This window comes from Perca flavescens, chromosome 12 (assembly GCF_004354835.1).
Source record: "Perca flavescens isolate YP-PL-M2 chromosome 12, PFLA_1.0, whole genome shotgun sequence".
NCBI classification, from domain to species: Eukaryota; Metazoa; Chordata; class Actinopteri; order Perciformes; family Percidae; genus Perca; species Perca flavescens.
This window is the reverse complement of record NC_041342.1, coordinates 25,719,679-25,740,802: the sequence shown is the minus strand read 5'-3', so window position 1 is coordinate 25,740,802 and position 21,124 is coordinate 25,719,679. Positions and strand designations below refer to the sequence as shown.

Sequence of the window (21,124 nt, the reverse complement as noted above, 5' to 3'; positions counted from 1 at the left end):
ATGGCTTTCTCTTTCCTGCTGATTTTCTTTTTCCTACATTCTTACCACTAACCAGTATAACATACAAATAAATAACTTTCACTGAGAAAAAAAACAGGTCCTTAAACGTGGATATCATGATATGGAGAGCTTTATAATACAGTTAACCACTCTTGTCTCTGGATTATCACTTACACTTCTTTCATGCTGGGGAGTACCCCTAGAATATTTCAGCAAGTCTTAACTAAAGTCTGGGAAAGAAGATTCAGTGTAGCGACTTTATCCAACATGGCTGAAAACATGCAATTGAATAGTATCTATGTAGCTCTACTCTGCATTACGTGTCAATGTTTCCTTAAAGTATCCCAAAAGCAATTAAGGGCTTCATCATTTCCCTGTTTGTTTTAATTTCCAACTAAAGACCATGTAAAAGTCAGATGCCCTACTGCAGTAAAAGCACTCCCGACGTGCTCATGAATGCAACATAGGAGCTCTAAAATAATTCAGGGGGTCCATTGTCATTCCGACACACCTTCAGGTGCTGACCCAGGCTTAGAGAGCAGCACTCACAGCGCTGCGGGTGGGCTTGTACTTGAGAAAGGCAGACAGAGCAGGGGGTGAGCCCTGGCCTTCCTCTCTGGCCGTGACTGCGCATCTCACCGCTGATGTTTAGTATTCAGAAGCAGGCCATGGAGAATGGAGACGGCCAGTCTGAAGCACATGGGGCCTGTTGTTGTCGTCTCCTCCCCGGTATGCACCACCCACCACTGGTAGACCGAAGATTAACCCCAGAGCACCTCCTTACGGGGTGTTCGGCCCACTTTGTGTACTCCGCGCTAAGCTAAGGTGATTGTGTTGGACTAAAAATGTGATATCTATAAGGGCCACACACTCTTTGACACACACACACACACACACACACACTTGGGATACACCATATCTCATGCATGTGTAAAGATTAAGACAGGTACCTTCTCTTTGCCTCTCTATGTGTTTCTCATCATTATGGATTTACATATACAAAACACAGATTCAAACATGTTAACATTTTTACAATGCAAATTCACAAAACACACTTTACACCAGTCTTCACAGTCAAATATGGAGTCCAGTTTTCTGCACCATGAAGTCCATATCCAGTTACTCACCTGAATGTAGCTTTAAATGCAACCTTTTTGTAGCTGATCTTTTTGCATGTTAATTTAATTTGGTTGGTTTAAAAGACCCAAATTTCAATGGAAGATCTTCATTTATAATCTCTTATCGTAGAATACTGTTAAATGTCATGCTCTAATGATAAAACGTAAGCATATTCCCAGAACACCCCCAGGTAAATGATTCCTGACCTCTTTAAACCTGGGTAAAAGAGAGAAATAAAGACCACACACACACACACACACACACACACACACACAGACACACAGAGGCATAAAAGCATCATGCATAATGTCCAATTTACTGTGGCAGCACTGGAGGTTGGTCATTTCTCACATATTATTATTAGATTACTGCTGTCGAGCACTTAAGCCTCTGCTCTGCCCCTTTCCGCTTGATTAATAGGAGACGACTGTAAATACAAATATTTCATGGCTTGCCTTGTAAAAAAAAAAGAGAAAGTAGCAGCACAGACACACGTGAAAATATAAGCACACACACACACACACAGCTAGAGCTCTGTCAGGACTAAGCCTGGTAAAAAAGTGATATTGCTCCTCTTTTCTTCCCTTGTTCTCTTTCTTTCACATCACTATCTACTTGTGTCTTGTTCACTTGAGGAATTCCCTGGATTGTCTTTGTCACAGAGTGGGTTAGAAGAGGATATAGTTTTAAATGCGTGTGTCTTTTGGAGAGAAAGTGTGTGTGTGTGTGTGTGTGTGTGTGTGTGTGTGTGTGTGTGTGTGTGTGTGTGTGTGTGTGTGTGTGTGTGTGTGTGTGTGTGTGTGTGTGTGTGTGCGTGTACAAAGTGTTGTGAGACAGATTTATGGACAGGCAGTGTCCCATAATGTCAAGACAGTTACGCTCTTTTCTTTTTTTTTGATGTTTACCGTTCCTCGCCCTCTTCTTCCTTCTTCCTCTCTTTTCAATCACTCGTTCTTCCCTTACTCCTCTTAACGTCCCATAAACATTAACTCTAATCAGTGGAAGGGACTTTATAGACAAAGTCAGGCAGGTTACAGTCATCATCAATGACGTGGCGCTCTCAGCATCTGTGGCAATAACACTCTTGAAAATCTCCAAGGGTAAAGATTCTCTGTTCCCGTTTTTTTTTTCTGTCTACTTCGTCTCTGTGTAAGAGAGCTATTGCAATACAGAACTAAACTTAAATTTTTTTGAAATTATATTCTTTTTCTTTTTTATATGAATTTATTTGATACACACAACAAAGTCAAACTCTCGACAGTAATTTTACTTTTTGCGTTTAAATTTAGTCAACTGACACTGACACTTCAACTGCTTGTATCTCCTACTCTTCAAATGACAATCCAACTGCTGCCATTACTTTTCTTAGTTTTCTTTTTCTTTTTATAAATGTACTACTACTATTTCCCATGCTCACACTTGAGCCAACACTTTCACTGACATTGTCTTTCAGTTTATACACTTGAAGTGGCACTTGTTTCTTTCAGGATGTTACACAGCACCAGCACTTTGACTCACATTTTAACTCCTTCCACTGCTTGAACTTCAGCTAAATCTTCAACTACTTTCAGCACTTAGATTTGAAGACACAATGAGTAGGATTTTCCTAAAAATCAATTCTATATAATAATCTATAGACTCAAACAAAAAGAATCCCTCTTATTTATCACTTATGACCTACAAGAGTGTGTGTCTGTATCTACAGAGACCCTGCCCTCTGCCTGTATTTTCATATTTTTCTGTGTTTTGGACATTTCTGGGTGCCCACCTCTATAAAAACCTAGCGACCGCAGGGGCCAGATCGTAAGCACACACGCAAGAGGAAGCTACGAAAAATAGCAAACACATGGCGGAAACCCCCCCCACAAATTTAGCAAGGCGAATAGCCAAGCAGACAAATCTCGTTCCAAAAACGAGATTGCATTTGGGATTGGCGAGCACTGTAACCCTAATGCAATTTCAATATCTCTCATTATTTGTGGATTGCCACTTTAACTTCAACTTCAACTTTCAGCAGCCAGCACATGTAGGTTTTTTTTTCAGTTCTATTGTGTGTTTCTTCATTCTATGTGTTCTTCAGAACAACGTATCCTTTTCTAGTTGTTGCATTCAGTTCTACCAAGCCAAGGTGGAGGTGGCGACATGCAAGGGTGTTATCTCTCCAACAGTGCAATGGTATCTGTTTTTCCTTAGATCTGAATTTATTTGTGAAACAGCATCACTCGTGCCTTGTGCATGTTTATTGATTATTTCCATGCCGCAACTTGCGAGGACAGGTTTTGCTCTAACATCTGCATATAGAAGACATTTTATTTCTTATTTCTCTCTCTCTCTCTCTCTCTCTCTCTCTCTCTCTCTAGTCAATGCTGTTGTCGGTGCACATCAAGCGTGAGGGAGAGTCTCCAGTGGTCTCGCCCCTGTCCTCTGAAGACGCCCACCACTCCGACAGATACCAGGTCACACTCACTCTCTCACACACACACACACACACACACACACACACACACACACACACACACACACACACACACACACACACACACACACACACACATACACACACACAAGGGGTTGAATAACAGTCACTTGGTCACATTAGTTTTTTAGATTTGTGAAATTCCATAATTCTGACTGATGTATAACGGTATAGCAGAGGATTATGGTAGATTTTTGGCTTTTATGCCCTCTCAGCAGTTACGTTGACCAACAGGCCAATCTCCTTAAATCTCAGATGTCTTGAAAGCCGCCCTGACTGCTTTTATCTCTTAAATTCGGGTAATTCTTCTGGCCATGATGTATCTCCGGGTTAAGTGGGTTTTCCCCCTTACACCATAAAATAAGAACTATTAAGTCCACACAGACGTTACAGCCATACGTTCAAGATGACACAGCTCATAAAGACCTTATAGCGGTAAAGTAGATTTTCTCATTAAGTGAAACTGCTGAAATCACCTTATATTATACATATGATTAAGTCAATGGTGACTCTTTTTACCACCCTGAAAATGAAGCATAACGGCAGAATTTGCCACCTTCTCTCGGCCTGTCACTAAATCTCAGTGCAATTTTTCTCTCTCTTCCCTTCCTCTAAAAAGCTGACCTATTCGCAACCATACACTCACTGTATCATAATGATACGGTAGTAGCAGCCACGCGAAGGCAAGTGGGCCTATAACTTAAGTGGCGGCAAGGAGGACAGGGGAGAGAGTGAAGGAGTGAGGAGACGGATGGAGGGCTAGAACAGAAGGAGAAGGCCTGACTGCTTGTCGGCTCTTACTGATGGACGGTGGGTCGACTGAGCCGCTGCCTACACACTGTTGCCGTGTCAAAGAGAGGGCATCCATAACTGCGACTGGGGATGCTTTAGTCAGCATATAGCTAAAGACATACAGGCCTCTGGGTGTGAATCCCAGAAGACCTCAGGTGCCCATTCTGCAAGAGACGGGAGTGATCTGACCTCGCTTAATTTATTTCTCAAAGCTGTACTTTTAAGACCATTATTCTTAATGATACAGGGAATTTACCCCAGGCATCCTGAACTACCCAATACCCCAAATGTTCCACATTCACTTAGATAAATGTAAAATTGAATTGTACATCACAGTTGCCATTGGTGGAAAGTAACTGACTTTTAAGGTGCTGTTACACACTTTATACTACTTTATACTTCTATTCCACTACTTTTCAGCGCAATGTACTGTACTTTGCAGATTTTACATAAAAAAAACATATTATAAGCTTAAAATATACAATGTATTATTAAAGATTAAACCAATGGTTCTCAAGCTTTGTGTTTTTTAACCCTTACAAAAAAAGGGCTGCCCCCCCCCCTGCTCCCATTCTAGAATAGAAGTGTATGGAGAAATTATAAGAACAAATACAAATCAGAAATAAGTAAACATATGTACAATCTACTAAATATATATGGAAAAATAGAAATAAGAAATAAATATGTAAAAAAAGATGTGTGTTATACTACAACACATAGCAACAATATACATGGAAAAATAGAGATGAGAAATATGTAAACATATGCATACTACAATATACTGTATAATAACAGTGCTGAAAATGGGAACTATTGTGCAGTATAAATGTGCAGTATTACAGTTTTTTTCGATTGCTAAATGACAGTGGGCACAACTGGAGTCACATGTACAAAACGATAACTACAGTCTGCACAGCAGCAGTTTATGTGGACCAAACTCTAGTTTGTTTTTCATTGCTTGAACACAGTTTTCAAAACTCTACACACTTATCCCATGACTTTAACCACAACGTGCACAACACTGTAGATTTACAGCACTTTGTTCAAATGCTAACACACTGCTGTCAAAACTGTTAACCACACATTCAAAACAGAATAGATTTCAGTCTGGTGCCTATCAAACACTGCTGATTGCAATTTTAGCTGAAAGCCTAAAATGTGTCTTGTTTTAGACTAGTTAGTGAACATTTATGGTATTTATACAGAGAAAGCTCAGAAAGCCTTTTTTTGTATACAAACACCAAATAAGAATGAAACAATTATACCCTGTACCGTTTGAGAGAAACAGGTAAAAGAGCAAAGATACCAATATGTCCAGGTAAGATGTCTGAGATTATGTACACAGCTATAAAAAAAAAGTGAAAAACACTATATCTTTACAATAGAGACAAAATACTTTATTGAAGAAAACTACTGATTTTCATTCCTTCTTTTTTACCTTATGTAAAAATTGGTATGCTATACAATCTATATTTTTTAAACTATTGAGTAGTGTCAAGTCACTCAAATTGTTCAAACTGTAAAGATGAAAAAGTTTGTTTGACGCTAGTGTTTTTACCCTCAGTGTGTTCTGAGTGACAGTGTGTGTTATCTCAGTGAAGCTTTTGCATAGTGTTTGGCTGCACTGAGCCTGTTTTGCAGCTGATGTGAACTGTTTAGCTCAGGTGACTGTTGGTAGTGCAGACTGTAGTTTGAGTTTTGCACATGTGACTCCAGTTGTGCCCACTGTCGTTTAGCAATCGGAAAAAACTGTAATGCCATGCAGAGTATGGTACAGTTGAATTATTATTGCAGTATTAGCGCAGAGAATTGCACACATTACTCAGTATTGCACAGTTGAAAGAAGTAAATTATATGAGTACTTCTTCCACCATTGACAGTTGCATACTAAGAACTTAGGTTTGATATTTAACTGGCTACAAAACTGTAAATAATCTGCTGCACACACATAAAAAGCTAAATAGCTGAAAAAAACACCAGAAACCAATACATGACTTTATTATTCTTTGTATTTGATAAACCGTAGTAGTTGGAGGAACAGTACATATAGTTGTGCATCTAGTAGCCTTTAGTGTGCATGGAAAACTCCCAACGCTTTCATTAAAAGGAGACCGTTTAATGAAACCTGTTGCTGCCCCCTAGCGGTCGAGATCCGGAACAACACGTGACGTTTCCCCACTTCCGTCTCCAGCGCGTCACATGATCAAAACAAGCCAACATGGCGTCGGACATGAGCAGTATCTGGCAGATACGAGCGCCACTTTCAATCCTTTTCCATCCGTATTAAATTATAGACACAAGCGTTACTTTGTAGTGATGTTCAGTATCAGGAAACACAGCCGGGTAGTTTGCTGCTGTGAGTTTTGGCGGCTGTAGAATGAGCTATGAGTGAACCGTGACAGTCATGGAGGATGTGGAAAACAATAGAGAAGTAGGTTTGTTTACAGTGCCCCAGTCTCAGCATCCAAAGCAATCCCATTCTGAAAAGTTATATATGTACTTCTAAACATGTTATATTGTTTGTTTATTACCTAATGCACAATTCCTCTCTCTTCTTTTCCTCTCTGCTTGCAGACATTTTTACGAGTTCGAGCAAACAGGCAAACAAGATTGAATGGTATGTACATACAACGTTTCATCTCCTGAGTGATGCTTAATATTGCTTATTAAATTACGTTATATGGCTCCAACGACTTTATTCGATTTAAATATTGTTATTAAGAGTTTATTATTGTGCTCTGGCCTGTTTTTGGTCATGGGCTTTCTGGAAACATTGTATAGATTTACCTTAATGTCATTTCCAGAATTTGAATATAACTCAATACAGGAATGACAGATGTGAAAATAAATAATCATTACCACAAAATACATTATAATATCACTGGTGTCAAGGCACAGGAGACAAAATAGTGTGACTATATGATGGTAATTTCTTGCCTAAAGTTTAGTCCTTTCTGAAAGGTGTGTTATGATTTAATGGAACATATTTTACCACTGCATATTTGCTTTGCTGTCAGGTGATGTTTATCTATGATTCCTCATTAATGATGTCATATCCTACTGAAGGGTTTTGTGTTAATCAGTGAAGAAGAGCCGTGCTCCCGAAAAGTCAACTAGTCAGTAACTAATATAGCATTGGGGGCTTTCAGTGTGGATTTATTATTTTTTTTATTTAAATTTGTTTTGCTTATGCCGGATCCAGCACCTGATCCATTTTTTAATAGTATGTTTTGTTGCCAAAAGCATCTTATTAAATGGGCTAAGTTCATCTTAGCTCTTAGTAGCCCCAGTTAGTACCTTTTTTTTGCGTATTACATTCGAGTCACAAAGCTAAGAATCTGGTTTTCCGAAGAATAATCGGGCAACCCGAAGAACCCAGAAGGTTGTTAAACAACACGTATTGCTGTTATGAAGGTATTCAGAGATACGGCGAACGATTTTGGTGTCAAGGCGAAAAGCCAACACTCCTTTTTTTGGTAATATTTTGGATTTAAACCCAATGCTAAAAGGGAACCTATGATTAAAAAAAATTAATGAGGCAATCTGTAAACTTTGAAGGTGCCAGCATCTGGAGGCAACAATTGTCTAGAGTGGCCGCGATCAGCTCCGGGGGCCATGTTGCAGCCGGAACGCGGCGCAGCTGCGCCCGTCTCTGCAGCAAAAGCTTGACCGGAGAGGCCAGAGATCAAAGTAAGCGCTCTACAGATATTGAGCGTCATTGACGAATATCTTTTTCTTGTAAAATGTCCGATACACGGTTTTTGTCACAAGTTTATTAAAAAGTGGGAGAGTTTCCTCACCGTGGAATCCCTAATAGGCAACACCTGAATAGGTCACGCAGGTGGCAATGCGGCCGATGGGCCTGTTTCACAGAAGACATTTTGGCATGTCACAGTAGGGAAAGCACAGGTTTTGAAAATAAAATCGATAGCTGAATTCCATTCTGGCTCACTGCTAGGGGTGGGAATCACCAGAGGCCTCACGATACGATATCATCACGACTTTTGTCCTCTTTTCCAACTTCAAACTTTTCCCAATTTCAAATTATGTCCCCAAAAGAACATTTTGTCAACATCTGTTATCTAAGACGATACATTTCGCTGTTTGTTCATCTCATTTCAACTTTATTGCTGCAAAATGGGATTGTCAAGCAGACAAACTGACCAACACATATATAATAAAAGATCGATACTTGGCATCTGTGTATCAATACGGTATTGCCACAGAAAATATTGTGATACTATGCTGTATTGATTTTTTCCCCCCACCCCTACTCACTGCCATGGCTTACTGGGATGCTTGAATAGAATGCAGCAGATGTTTGTACTAAAATGGGTTGCAAGATTAAAAGACTCCTGTGCATTCATGAGCTTGCGTCCATAATACTACATTTCTAACATGGTCTTCAGGTTGAACACAGTTAAATACTCCATGATGTTTAACACAAATGTCAGTTGACAGTGTTGCTTCTTTTGCCGCGCTACTAAATAAAATGGTCAAGTTTTTTTCATTCACCCCTGTCAACTTTTAACGAAACTACTCGTCCTTTTTGATGAAGGGATACAGAAGCAGTGTAAACCAATAATGTAATCAATATATCTGTATCTGTAACACTTGACTCTTACCACATTGGTTGTTATCTTGCAAACATGTAGCGTTTCCAGTTTTGAGGCAACACACGGAGAACTCAGCATTTCTCAGAGCCGACAAGAGACTTACTTTAAACTTCGCCCTCCATTACTTTCGCTCTGCCCTCACGTGGAACCAGGAATCATTCTCATGTGGGGTATAACAGCTGGGGGGGGACCTAATTAGCAGCCCTTTCCCTTCTCTATTTAACAACGCTCCCCTCGATTAGTGTCAGGGGAGAATTGGTGAGGAGGAGGAGGAGGCTGTTTCTCTCTTTAACCCTCCCTGCCTCACTTTCTCCATCTTCTTCCCCTGCAGTCATGGTGTATTGCCGTCCACCTCCTCCTCTTCCTCCATCTCTTGCCACGGTCCCTCTTGGCCTCCTCTGCTTTCCCAGCCAGCTAAAAATTAATGTCCCCGTGCGCCATTTGCAGTTAAGAAAAAACGACAGAGACTCGGGGCGCAATGACGGCTGTTCTGCTCTGTTGAATTTCTAATTAAGTGTGTGTGTGTGTGTGTGTGTGTGTGTGTGTGTGTGTGTGTGTGTGTGTGTGGGGCTGTGACAGAAGGGCAAGGGAGGAAAGGGACGAGAAACCGACGCAGAGGAATGGCGTGGATGTAGAGTGAAGGAAGGGGATTGAGACTGTCGCGTCCGTCTCTTGTCACTTCTTTCTTTGCACATTTCAGGAGTTGAGCGCTCTCAGCCTTGTCTCATGCTTCTAGGCTTGTAAATAATTGAGATTAGTGAGCAGCTATATTACATTGCATATGATCCAATCAAGGAAAATTCATCCGACATAAATTCCCCTCAGGCGTTATTTCAGATTCTCTCCTGTGCCTCGAAACCAGTGATATTATCGTCCAATGAAACATGCTTAAAAACTCAAATGATAACCATTTAATGCTAAATTGACATTAAAAATGTTTCTCCCTGTTTCTGCCTTTCTCTCTTGCCTATCGTTTCCAGCACGTATAGGGAAGATGAAGAGGAGGAAGCCTGAGGAGGGGGGCCAGGTATGTCCGCTGTGCAGCGCCCCATTGGCTGGGAGCGAGGAGGAGATGAGTAGACATGTGGAACAATGCCTGATCCAGGTAGTACAATCCTGGCCCTGAACCAGTCGGACAGCCTGTCAACCTTTCACTTCCTGTAGATGCTGACCAGTCACCTCTTTACTTCCTGTAGATGCTATCCAATCACTTCTATACATTAGTGCAGATACCAACCAATAGCGACTGTAGCTTCTCTAGATATTAACTTCCTTTACATGGCGGTACTGCATGCACATCATATGGGAATTACTGTCTAAAAGACCATTAAAAAAACACACTGACATTGAACTATTCACATATCCATGATTCAATTTTGCCACTGCAAAGCTGACAGGAACATTATTTTGAAGTAGAAGGCTGTGGTTTATCCCATATGACATGGCTGCAGCTTACCCATTGGCATGCAGCTCCTGTATGAGCATAACAGTTACATCTTTAGTATCTGTAGATGAGGGCCAATTTGGCTTTGCTTGCTGTAGATGTAGCCCCAACAGAAGGATATTTCCAGTCACCTCCTCTCTCTGTTTTGTAGCTGTCAAACCAATGATAGCTTCTCATGTCAGAGTTGGTCACCAATCCTTCTTTCCTGTAGATGCTAAACAGTTCCATTCTATTCTAGAGTAGACAACAGGCAAAAATCCTCACCACTGCTCCTGTATCCCACCTTACTAACTATAGCTGACTGTTACACTAGCTATAGAAACACTAATACCTCTTTTCCACTAACACGCTTTAGGCTTTCCAGAGCTGTACCATTCTATGTGAGCTGTGTTTTTATTACATATTCATATCAGTGCAGATACTATACTGAGCTTGCAACCAGAGCCAGAGCTCTGTTCTCTTTTTGAAATGAGTGATCAGGTGGACTGAAGATTTTCTGTTTGTTCTGATCTCCTCTTTGCCCTTTATCTAAACTAGACCTAGACATTTTTGGGCTTGTAACTTCCTGCTGCAGCTTTACTGTAAAAGATGAAAATAAAACAATCAAAAGGTCTTTGGCCACTTAAATGATTACGTCCCAGTGAAAATGTCTGGAACGATTTCATTCTAAAGCAGTTGGTGCAAGTTAAGTTACGTTAGACACAAAAAAACTAAATTAAAACAAACAAAACTTAATTTTGGACGTTTTTCTGTTAAGATGAATCAATTTGAAACCGTTGAATGGACTTCATTTTAGCAACAACGAGCACAGCAAAACAACGAATCTACGTTCTGTTAGAAACACATTAAATGTAGGAACACACAAGCTTGATGCACAACAGAGGAAGAAAATATTCGCAGCCTCCAGGGAGGTAGTTGGTAATTTAGTGCAGTGTTTAGTGCAGTGTGTGCAAACCTTCAAACTCTGAACACACGACTTAGATTAGCAGTCTCGTTTCTGGTCTCATCTGTGTCCTATAGACATTTACCCACAATACAGGTACTTATCACAGCTGGTCATGGTATGGTACAGATAAAGCGTCTTCCACCACACCATATTTAACACAGTAAAACTGTGTAGTTACAGCTGTTGAAATTTGCAAGAAAAAAATGCCTCATCCCTTTGCTCTGATTAACACGTGTCCCTGTATGTGTGTGTGTCAGCGTGAGGGTGCGTTAGGCGATGATGACTCTGCAGACATGGACGGAGAAAATGGGCGGGGCTTTGAGGAGTACGAGTGGGCGGGGCAGAAGAGGATCAGAGCTACAGCTTTGCTGGAGGGAGGCTTCAGAGGTACAAGAGCACACACACACACACAAACACACACACACACACACACACACACACACACACACACACACACACCCTGGCCGTGTCCAGTCACACCCCAGTTGGCTGTATGTAGACAGGGTCAGCCCAGAGCCCTGTTTGTTCTCTCCTTCCTTTTTCTCTTTCTGTCTGTCTCCTCCTTTGTTTCTCTGCTCATCCATCATTCCCTCTGTCCAGTGTGAGCAGTGTTTGTTCTGTGGAACCGGTGTTGAATGTGACCAGGGAGCTGTAATGGTGCCAGTGGTCTGGTGGCAGTGTAGGTTTGCCCTGGGTCAGCCCAGCCCAGCTCAGCTTGGCTCGGCCCTACACAATCCTCTTAGCAAGGGGAAGGAAAACACATTTAGCTAGGCAATTGACCCGCTGGTCGTGTGTGTGTGTGTGTGTGTGTGTGTGTGTGTGTGTGTGTGTGTGTGTGTGTGTGTGTGTGTGTGTGTGTGTGTGTGTGTGTGTGTGTGTGTGTGTGTGTGTGTGTGTGTGTGTGTGTGTGTGTGTGTGTGTGTGTGTGTGTGTGTGTGTGTGTGTGTGTGTGTGTGTGTGTGTGTGTGTGTGTGTGTGTATTTGTGTGTGTGTGTGTATTTGTGTGTGTCCAGAAATGCAATTATAGAACTGGATGGGAGAACTGGCCACTGGGGATCATGGCTGCTCTATGACACAACACACTTACAGTGGTAGCTCTCTGTCACCATCTCTTTCTGGTCCTTCTCAGATTTTTCAAACTTGTATTGTTAGTATGTTTAACTACTTTCACCATTTTTCTTTAGCTTAGCCTATATAGATGTTTTCTATAAAGGGGTGTGTGGACAAATATTACAACAACAATTTCATGTAATGCTTCTGTCATCACACCCTGTAAATGTTAAATGTCAATTTAGTTTAGCTGATTTTCATCCAGTAAATCTCTTTTTGCTAATTTAACCATTTTAGTCAGATGTCAGATTTACACGAGGTCTGAGCTAACTCAATAGACATAAAATGGCACTCCAAGGTTCACAAATTTAGATTCTATTTAGCAAGATTGGAACAGGATTTGGGACATCTATGCTATGATTAAGGAGAAGTAGCTATTTAGATTTTATAATGTATGCAAATAGGGCTGCAGATTAATCAGTTAAATACTGCTTTTGAAATCATAAAGAACACTTTTATATGTATTTTCTAGAAGAACCTTTCCTCTAAGCCTCAGAGTGCCTCTAAACTAAACTTATGTTTTATCTCTGTTTACCTAATTGTTTGAATGCATGCAGTTTGATGTTTTAAACTGCACTGTGCTCCCACGGTGGCCTCCCATCGTGGCACTCAGGTGTTTGTGTGTAAAACGTGGTGACAAAGAAAGATGGAGGCAAGCCATCAAGATGTGCACACATGGTAAAGAGTAGTTGTCATCTAAGAGGCTCTTTTAAACTCTCTAGGCTCTACCTCGGCTTTCATCCGTCCCTCTTCCTCGCCTCCTTCTCCCCCTGTTCGATCCGTTGTTGAACACACACATGCTGAGCCTCACCTGCCTCCCTCTCTCCCCTCCCTCCTTCCCTCTCTGCAAGCCAGAGAGAGAGGAGACAAGACAGATCAATGTTGAAATCTCAACTAAACCTCGCCAAAGAACAGCTCGTGGGGTGGGAGGTGGCTTTCCCCACCCGTCCATCCATCTTCCCCCATGCTCCTTCCGACCGCCCATCTCTCTTTCACGGTGTTAAACGAGCAGACACAGGACCCTTCTGCCTTGCTCTAATAGGGCACCTTGTGATGTGACACAGATAACTGAGGTGGCCTGGGGAGAGCGACTTGAAACGCACACACACACACACACACACACACTCGGCAGAAGGCTCAGAAGGTGGATTTTGTCTTGAAAGCTCCTCAGTGGTTCTAACACTCGCCACTGAGTCCAGCAGGCTCTCGAGAGCCAGCGGAGAGCTAGACGGATATAGAGATGTTGCAGGGGGTCTCCTCAGCTGGCGGGATAAAGAGAAGGCCTATCCCTCTGTGAAGTGCCACCATCCTTCCCTCCCTTTGAGAGCGCAAGGAAGAAAGGCAGAGGGAACGAGGCCCTTTCAAGAGGGAGGGGGGGAGGGAGGGAGGGATTGAGGGAGGGAGGAAAAAATCGAACAAGATCAGTTTATGATTCAACTCTGTGTGAGGGAAGACTTCCCTGTGTCCTGCACCGGCTTAAGCAGGTTGAAAGGACCCACAGCACAGACCGAGAGCTTTCTTTATCTGTCTGCTGGACTGTCTGTCTGTCTAAGTCTCGGTTTTATGAGCTGAAAAGCAACTGGCTTTTACTTTTAACTTTGCAGGATATACTAAAAAGTCTATATTTAAGGGAGAAATTGGTTTATTAATTAACTAAGTTTTCATCCCCTATGATAGGGTCGTTATAAAACAAAATGCTGATTGATACTTTTGATACTGATTTCCAAACAATGCTATTTTATATATATTTTACTTAAAGATATTTAAATGCTTTGTGCAAACCAATTATTTTCATTTAACAGAAGTAGCCTAAGTTACTCAATTGTTAAATGTTGTCTTAAAAATAAGTAGCATAGTAAAGACATAGAAAAATCCATGCAGCTGACACGCAACAGAAACGCCACGCTCACGCCATGCAGCCAGTGTGTAACCGGCCTTACATTGGAGAACTTATCAAAATGTCAGCTGTTGACTCAGTAAGTACAGTGTCATTACCAAAAGCAATGATGATTGATGAATTTGATTTTAATATAACACATTCTATTTAGTTCAGTTTGTTCCTCATATATCGTGTTCCTATTTGTTTCTTTAGTGTTTACTCCTGCTGTTTAAGTGGAATTACCAGGCTTTGGAACACAATAGTTGATCTGTTTGTTTAGCCGCAGACAGATGGAAAGGCAGACAGGGAGGCAGGCAGACTGATCCTGAGGTTTGATATCAGCCTGTCCTGAGAGACAGAGGAGGAGAAGAGGGGGATTATTGCAGGTTGAGATGGCCCAGAGGGATTGAGAAGAGGAGAAATCTGTGCTTTGTAAATGGACTTCAAAGATGGCCGTCTCATGTCTTTGTGCCTGTGTCCCTTTCCCCGTCTCTCTCTCTTCCCCTCTCTCTCTCTGACCTGTAAATGGCAGAAAGATAGTGAGATGGCCTTTGACTCCCCTCCTCTTTGCTTCTTAGAGGTTCCCGATAATTGCTATGGTAACGCGATGTTGCCGGGGTCGGTCGATTGGTTGATCCAGGTTGTCAGTCAGTCTGATGAGTCCTTTGATCCTGCCTGCCTCTTCAGATCTGTACTTGTAGTGTTGTTGTGGTGACATGTATGTAGATTGAGTGTCTCCGGTGTTGCTGCCATGAAGCATGTAACTCGGAGGATAAAATGTGTAGTTAGTATGTTAAGAGTCAACGATATTCAGGAGATGGTTATGATAATGAGACAGACCAGGGTGGCCCTGTAGGAGTCGGTTTGTGTGTGTATTGATCATGCCTGTATAGCAGAAAAGAGGGGAAATTGTGGACTGGTACATGAGCGGGAGAACAAGTGATACATGAGAAGAGAGATCAAGGGTGGTGGAAGAGAAGTAAAAAAAAAAAAAAGCCAACTGTCAACAGAAGAGATTTTCTCTTTTTCTTCTTTTTTTTTTAGTGGAAAGGGGATATGTGGGAGAAATTAGAAAGAATAAAGGTAAGAAAGAAGGAGTGATGACACAAAGAAGGTGAGGAAAGGAGGACTGGATGGGAAGAAAGGTAAAGAAAATGGGTGGAAAAAAAGGGGGGCGTTGGTGCATAATGTGAGTGAAAGGCAGTTAGAGTGGGGCTGACCTTTCCCTGGCCAGATTAGATTGGCCTGCCAAGACTGCTTAGAGGGACAGATAGAAGCAATGGGAACACACACAACAGGCCACACATATGTTCACAGTTAAAACACTGAAGACATGTACAGTGTGTACGTGCACAAATAGGCCATGCATCAATAAGAAAATACAGCATCACTTCCATCTTTATGGGCATAATTTAAAATGTATGGAATGCTATTTTGTATTGTCAGTGTTTCCTCTCCCAGGCTTCCTGTCATCTCTCCACTGTTTTCTCAATTATTGTATGCAGAAAGCAGAAAGATCAATGAGGATGATTGGTCCCACCTCATGTATCAATTTAAATATGGACTCTAGATTAGGTCTGCACGATACGTCACCATTCTTTTAGCTCGTTCTCTGTCACTATTTTTTTCTCACAAAGTGTAATGTTTATTGCACACATGAAAAATTAGAAAACAAATTGGCAATACCAAACATAGATTTTTTTTTTTGCCACCTATAGCACATTGCCCATCACCACAAGCCTGTAAACATGGAGGCTTCAATGAATAAAGAAAATAAAGTACATACTGGCCATTTAAGTACAGTAGGCTACCAAAAATAGTGACATATAACGCTGAACTAAATATGGCCCTGATACAGGCTCTATCTGAACTCCTTCAACATGTCTTTACATAATTAAAACATGTCAATCAACATTCAGTTGATTGAGCAGCTTCAGTCTCTAGAGAAATGGAGTTTGTCAATTGCCAGTTTAAGTACAGTATCAAAAACAGAATGATTTCTTAGCACACTCTTTAACTGCTTGCCTTTTATAGAATGAACATTCAACTGGCCATTCAAGTAGGTTACCAAAAATAGAAGATTAACGCACTGAATATGGCCCTGAACATGGCTCTAAATAGGCTAATAGAAACGTCATTCTTGTACATAGCTGGCAGTGCATCGTATGAAAAAAGGTTGCAGGAGGTTATTGAGTAACGTTTGTCCAAAGTATGGATCATCTTTCGAAATCTGTCCCGTTCTACGGTGTATATTGGAACTAAATCTTTTGCTAGGTGGTAAGCAGTTGCTTCTGTTATTTCCTTACTCCTACTGGAGTTATGTGGGTATGGCGTCGCATTGTGCAAGGTGTCCGTAATAGATGTCTGCGTTGTTGGACGACTTCCGGACCTCTTGCCTTGTACGGTTCATCATATTGCACTTTGTGGTGACGTTTGAGGTACTGGTAAAGATTCGTGGTGTTACCTTGCGGTGCTGCAACGAGAGCAAAGCATGCCTTGCAAACCACATCAGACTGACCCTTGTCGGCTTGAATCCAAAATACTTCCACACCACCGAATGCAAGCCTTTTTTCGGAATGAGTTTGGTTTGAGACTGAGTGGTTGGCTGATTCTCGTCACTAATACCTGTACTGGGTTTTCATCAACATCCATTTAGTTTATTTCCGAACTACTGCGCTCGCTCGTCGAGTGAAACACGTGAAATAAAGGCGCTTTGTCATTGGCTGAGGGGGAAGCCCTGAACTTTGTGAGAGCTGTCCTATTAAAATAAAGGCCGAAAATGCCCACACAAAAAATTTAATCGCAAACAGGTGAATCAAGATCGCGATTTTATAAGGATTTATCGTGCAGGCCTACTCTAGATATGACTCTGTATCTCACTTGTCACCACAGTGTTGTAGGTGACTAACAGGTCTGGAATGCAATGTGTGTAAACTAGACAATTAACAAGGTATTTGACGTTGGATAAGGGGAAAATAAAACAATGAGCTTTCCACAAAATCAACAAACTAAGTTGCAAGGAGAAAGTCTGCCAGTGAAAATAGGAATAAAAGTCCAACCGTTTCACCATGTCAGACTGTATAATGTAACATGTGCTCTGCTCACCTTCTGCCATGCCCTGAAAAACTATAGCCTCAGTATCCGAGCAGAGCCAGCAGGCTGCTAAATTTATGCTACGTGGCCATTGTTCCCATATGTTCCCCTCTGCCACTGAGACCAAATAAAAGTTAAAAGGTGCTTTTTATTTGATCACTAAAAACCATGGGCCTGTTGTAAAACGCCTTAGCATTGGTGGCGCGTTTAATCACAGCGGCTTCCAGTTGTTCCGTGCTCCCATTCGCTCTCCTCACTCCTCGTTTTTTTTTATTCTTTTCTAGAGTAAGAGTGAAATGAATTACACAGTTAAGACGGAGGTGAAGCAGCCGCAAATCCCAGAAGATCCTCGGAGACGAGCCCTAGCAGCAGTGCAGTGAGACACTATAGTGCACTGAGACCAACTGTTATAGGAAGTCAAGTATCGAGACTTGCACACACTGGGACAAGGGGGTTCAATAAGATAGCTGTCAAGCTTGTATCTGGTCCCCACACACACACACACACACACACACTCATGTTACATACACACAGAGAACAGTAGTCCAGCTGAGAGCTTGTAAGAATTGGGATAGGTGTAAATAAGATGGCTGTCAGGCCTGTCACAGGCAGACACACACAGATGCATTCAGAGTCACATCTCAAGTGAAAACACAGTGTGTGTGTGTGTGTGTGTGTGTGTGTGTGTGTGTGTGTGTGTACACAAAACACACACCTAGCTACCTCCAAATAGTAAGTAACATACACACCTGAACACTGCTCCACAAACCTTAGCTACCATTGCATGCTAGATAGATGCGGTATAAGTGACGGGTAGACAGACACTTGCACACACACGCTCACCTTCAAGGGGTTGGAGATACAGGGTTTAAGTGACAGAGGGACATACGGCCTCAAACAAACACTCAAGTGATGCCTCTAAGTGACGGACACACACACACAGCCTGCTCTGTGGCTAAGTGGAGCTGAAGGAAGCAGTCAGGCAGCGGTAAGGGTTTGTCTGGGCGTTCATCACTGGGTTTATAGAAGTGCCACTCACGCACACACACACTCCCACACTCTCCCTCTCTTTCTCTCAAAGATTGATGGGTGAGGTGTCTGTCTTCATCAGTTCACCCCATGTCTAAATGCTGTCTCTTTCTTTGCCTTCGTCTCTCTGACCAAATTTTTCTCGTCTACATCCGTTTGCAGAATTCGTAATTGATCAGGGAAAAGTAAAGTTTAAACCTTAGCTAAATTTAAGATCTTTGGGTTTGTCTAAAAAAAAAAATGGTTAATAGGGTTCTTAAAGAGGCTTTCTTATGCAGGGTTATTTAAAAAAAATTAACATTTATATTTACTTCTATTGCTGGCCTATTTAACATTAGACACTGATGTAGATGCTGGTTTTTATTATGACATTTAGGCGAGGCAGAAGTGGAAAGTAAAGCAAACAAAAGACAAATTGTATATTGTTCAGCTTCGCTGGAATATGGGACCTGCAGCCGTGATGGATTTATTTTTTCATGTTGTATTAGATCACTTGTGGTGTCAGTTTTAGCACCAAACCTCTCCACGCTGTCTTTTGGAAAATTATAAGTGATGAGGCCAAGGGTTGCTGTGCGGTTTTATGTGAAAATAATTCCAATGTAGGCTTCACATACTGATGTCCTGGTCACAAGAGCATCTTTTTAAATATTTAATGAATGTAAATGTTACGCTTTACATATAATGCCTAGGGTTCTCTTATTCCTACTTTGGTGACAAAGTAAATAAAAGTCATGCTGACAATTATTGTCTTTTTCACAGGAACAGGTTTTGCAACGTGTAGCATTAAGGAGAGCGCGGCAGACAGCGACGCTGACCTAGACGTGGACGGGGACGACACCTTGGAGTACGGCAAGGCCCAGTACACCGAGGCCGATATCATCCCCTGCTCTGGAGCCGGAGAGGACCAAGGAGAGGCCAGGGAGAGGGAGGCGCTACGGGGAGCCGTGCTCAAGTATGAAGCCTTAACTGCTGCGCTGTCAAACTAGCAGAATACCATCTTAATTAAACGGACAAAACCAAATGCACCATTGACGCTCCTTTCATACCAACATTTGTGTCTCTGTGTTGCAGCGGTGGGATGCCTTCTAACAGAATAACGCCTGAATTCTCCAAATGGGCCAGTGACGGTAAGTAGGGCCAAACAAAATGTAATTTCCAAAATGTATCCATAGGATTTTAGTATTGCAGGTCTCGCACAATTTGCCAAGAATGTTGTATTTTCATTGCACTATATCCTCATTTTGGCTCATGTTTTTTTTTAAATGTAGCGGTGAGGTGTGTGTGAATGCTTATTGCGGCTAGAAGAGTCCCCATCCAGTGTTAACCCCGCCACCCGTTTGTGTGTTTGCAGAGATGCCTTCGACGAGCAACGGAGAAAGCAGCAAGACAGACCCCGGCACTCCTTCATCCTCCACCTCTTCCTCCTGCGCACCACGCACCTGTAAAAACAGCGAGATCGAAAAGTAGGTCACACATGTGTGGACAGACTCTCATGGCGATTTTATGACTTTGTGATGAGTTTTTGTACTTGTGGGAGAGTCGACTTGTAAATGGTCATAAATGATGCATTTTGTATGGATTCAGTTTTTTGCCGTACGTGTGTGCGTACGTGAGACAGGGAGGGTCTCCAGGTATTGATTTTTACTGCAGTTGTGTTCTCTCAGTTCACAGAGCTCCCTTCAAGTCATTAATTGGGACTAAGATACAAGCTAATACGAGGCACACACTTGTTTCAAAACGGCAGTGTGAAAACACATGCAAATGTTTGCTCACACTGGAGAACACACGCATGCCTTCAACCACACCGTTAATATACTGAGACATGATGACACGGTAAACAGCGGTTTTCTCAAGTAACACTAAGATTGGCAGACAGTGACACTGAAAACAATGCCAAAGTAAAGTCAACGAGAAGATGACGTAGCATTAAGAGCAACTACGGTAGCGAGTAGTATGAAAGCCCAAAAATCCGCAAAGGGAGGTTGGTTGGGATGGTAGATGGGTCAAACACAGGACTTTCACCCAGAAGACCGGGGATCGTGTTACATTTCCTAAACCGAACTGTCGCTTTCTTGTTTTACTAAACTCAACCGTCCTGTTGTTGTCCCGTGTCCCCTATTGTTTTCCTAAACCCAACCGTCCCGTTGTCCCGCCACAACCTTTTCCTTAACTTAAGGGGCCGTGTTCATTTCATGGAATTCTGTGAGATCAGGTAGTTTGTGGAGTAGACTCAGTTGGACATGGGGAAAACATGGCAATGGCAAAAACAATTACCCTCATGGCACACAGTGGTCAAAATTGCACAAAATAATAGGAAAAACATAATTTCTTATTAACTGTAAATATTGAATTTGGGGAGATCAATGATTGATTGATCATTTACCATATGAACCATAGATCAACTTTCAAATAAAAAATGGAAGCGCTATTAACACAGCCAACTAGAAGTATAAAATTGTGATAGAGTAGAACATCCTCGTGGCATCACATACCAAACACTAGTAATTCAATAAGACTCTGTATGTTTACCACTAAAGCAGGAATTAGGTCTGTACCTGAATCGAAATTCCAAGTCGACTCTGAGTCGGCAATTTTTTTACCATGAAATAAAAAGTGTTAT

The 21,124-nt window shown here is 41.8% G+C and overlaps 1 protein-coding gene across 7 annotated transcripts in view; it reads left to right on the top strand.

Annotated features, from left to right (window-relative positions):
- Positions 1–21,124, top strand: part of rnf220a (ring finger protein 220a) — a 288,419-nt gene that overhangs the window by 249,996 nt on the left and 17,299 nt on the right. For 4 of the 7 annotated variants that reach the window (XM_028592717.1, XM_028592713.1, XM_028592714.1 and 1 more), the window contains 8 exons: positions 3,480–3,575; positions 6,962–7,004; positions 7,946–8,077; positions 9,984–10,108; positions 11,651–11,780; positions 19,264–19,456; positions 19,576–19,631; positions 19,856–19,967. In XM_028592717.1, the coding sequence (XP_028448518.1) occupies positions 3,480–3,575; positions 6,962–7,004; positions 7,946–8,077; positions 9,984–10,108; positions 11,651–11,780; positions 19,264–19,456; positions 19,576–19,631; positions 19,856–19,967 (887 nt within the window). Of the gene's footprint in view, positions 1–3,479; positions 3,576–6,535; positions 6,819–6,961; positions 7,005–7,945; positions 8,078–9,983; positions 10,109–11,650; positions 11,781–19,263; positions 19,457–19,575; positions 19,632–19,855; positions 19,968–21,124 lie in introns of those variants that run through there. The other 3 variants (XM_028592718.1, XM_028592716.1, XM_028592719.1) reach the window with 2 other exon arrangements.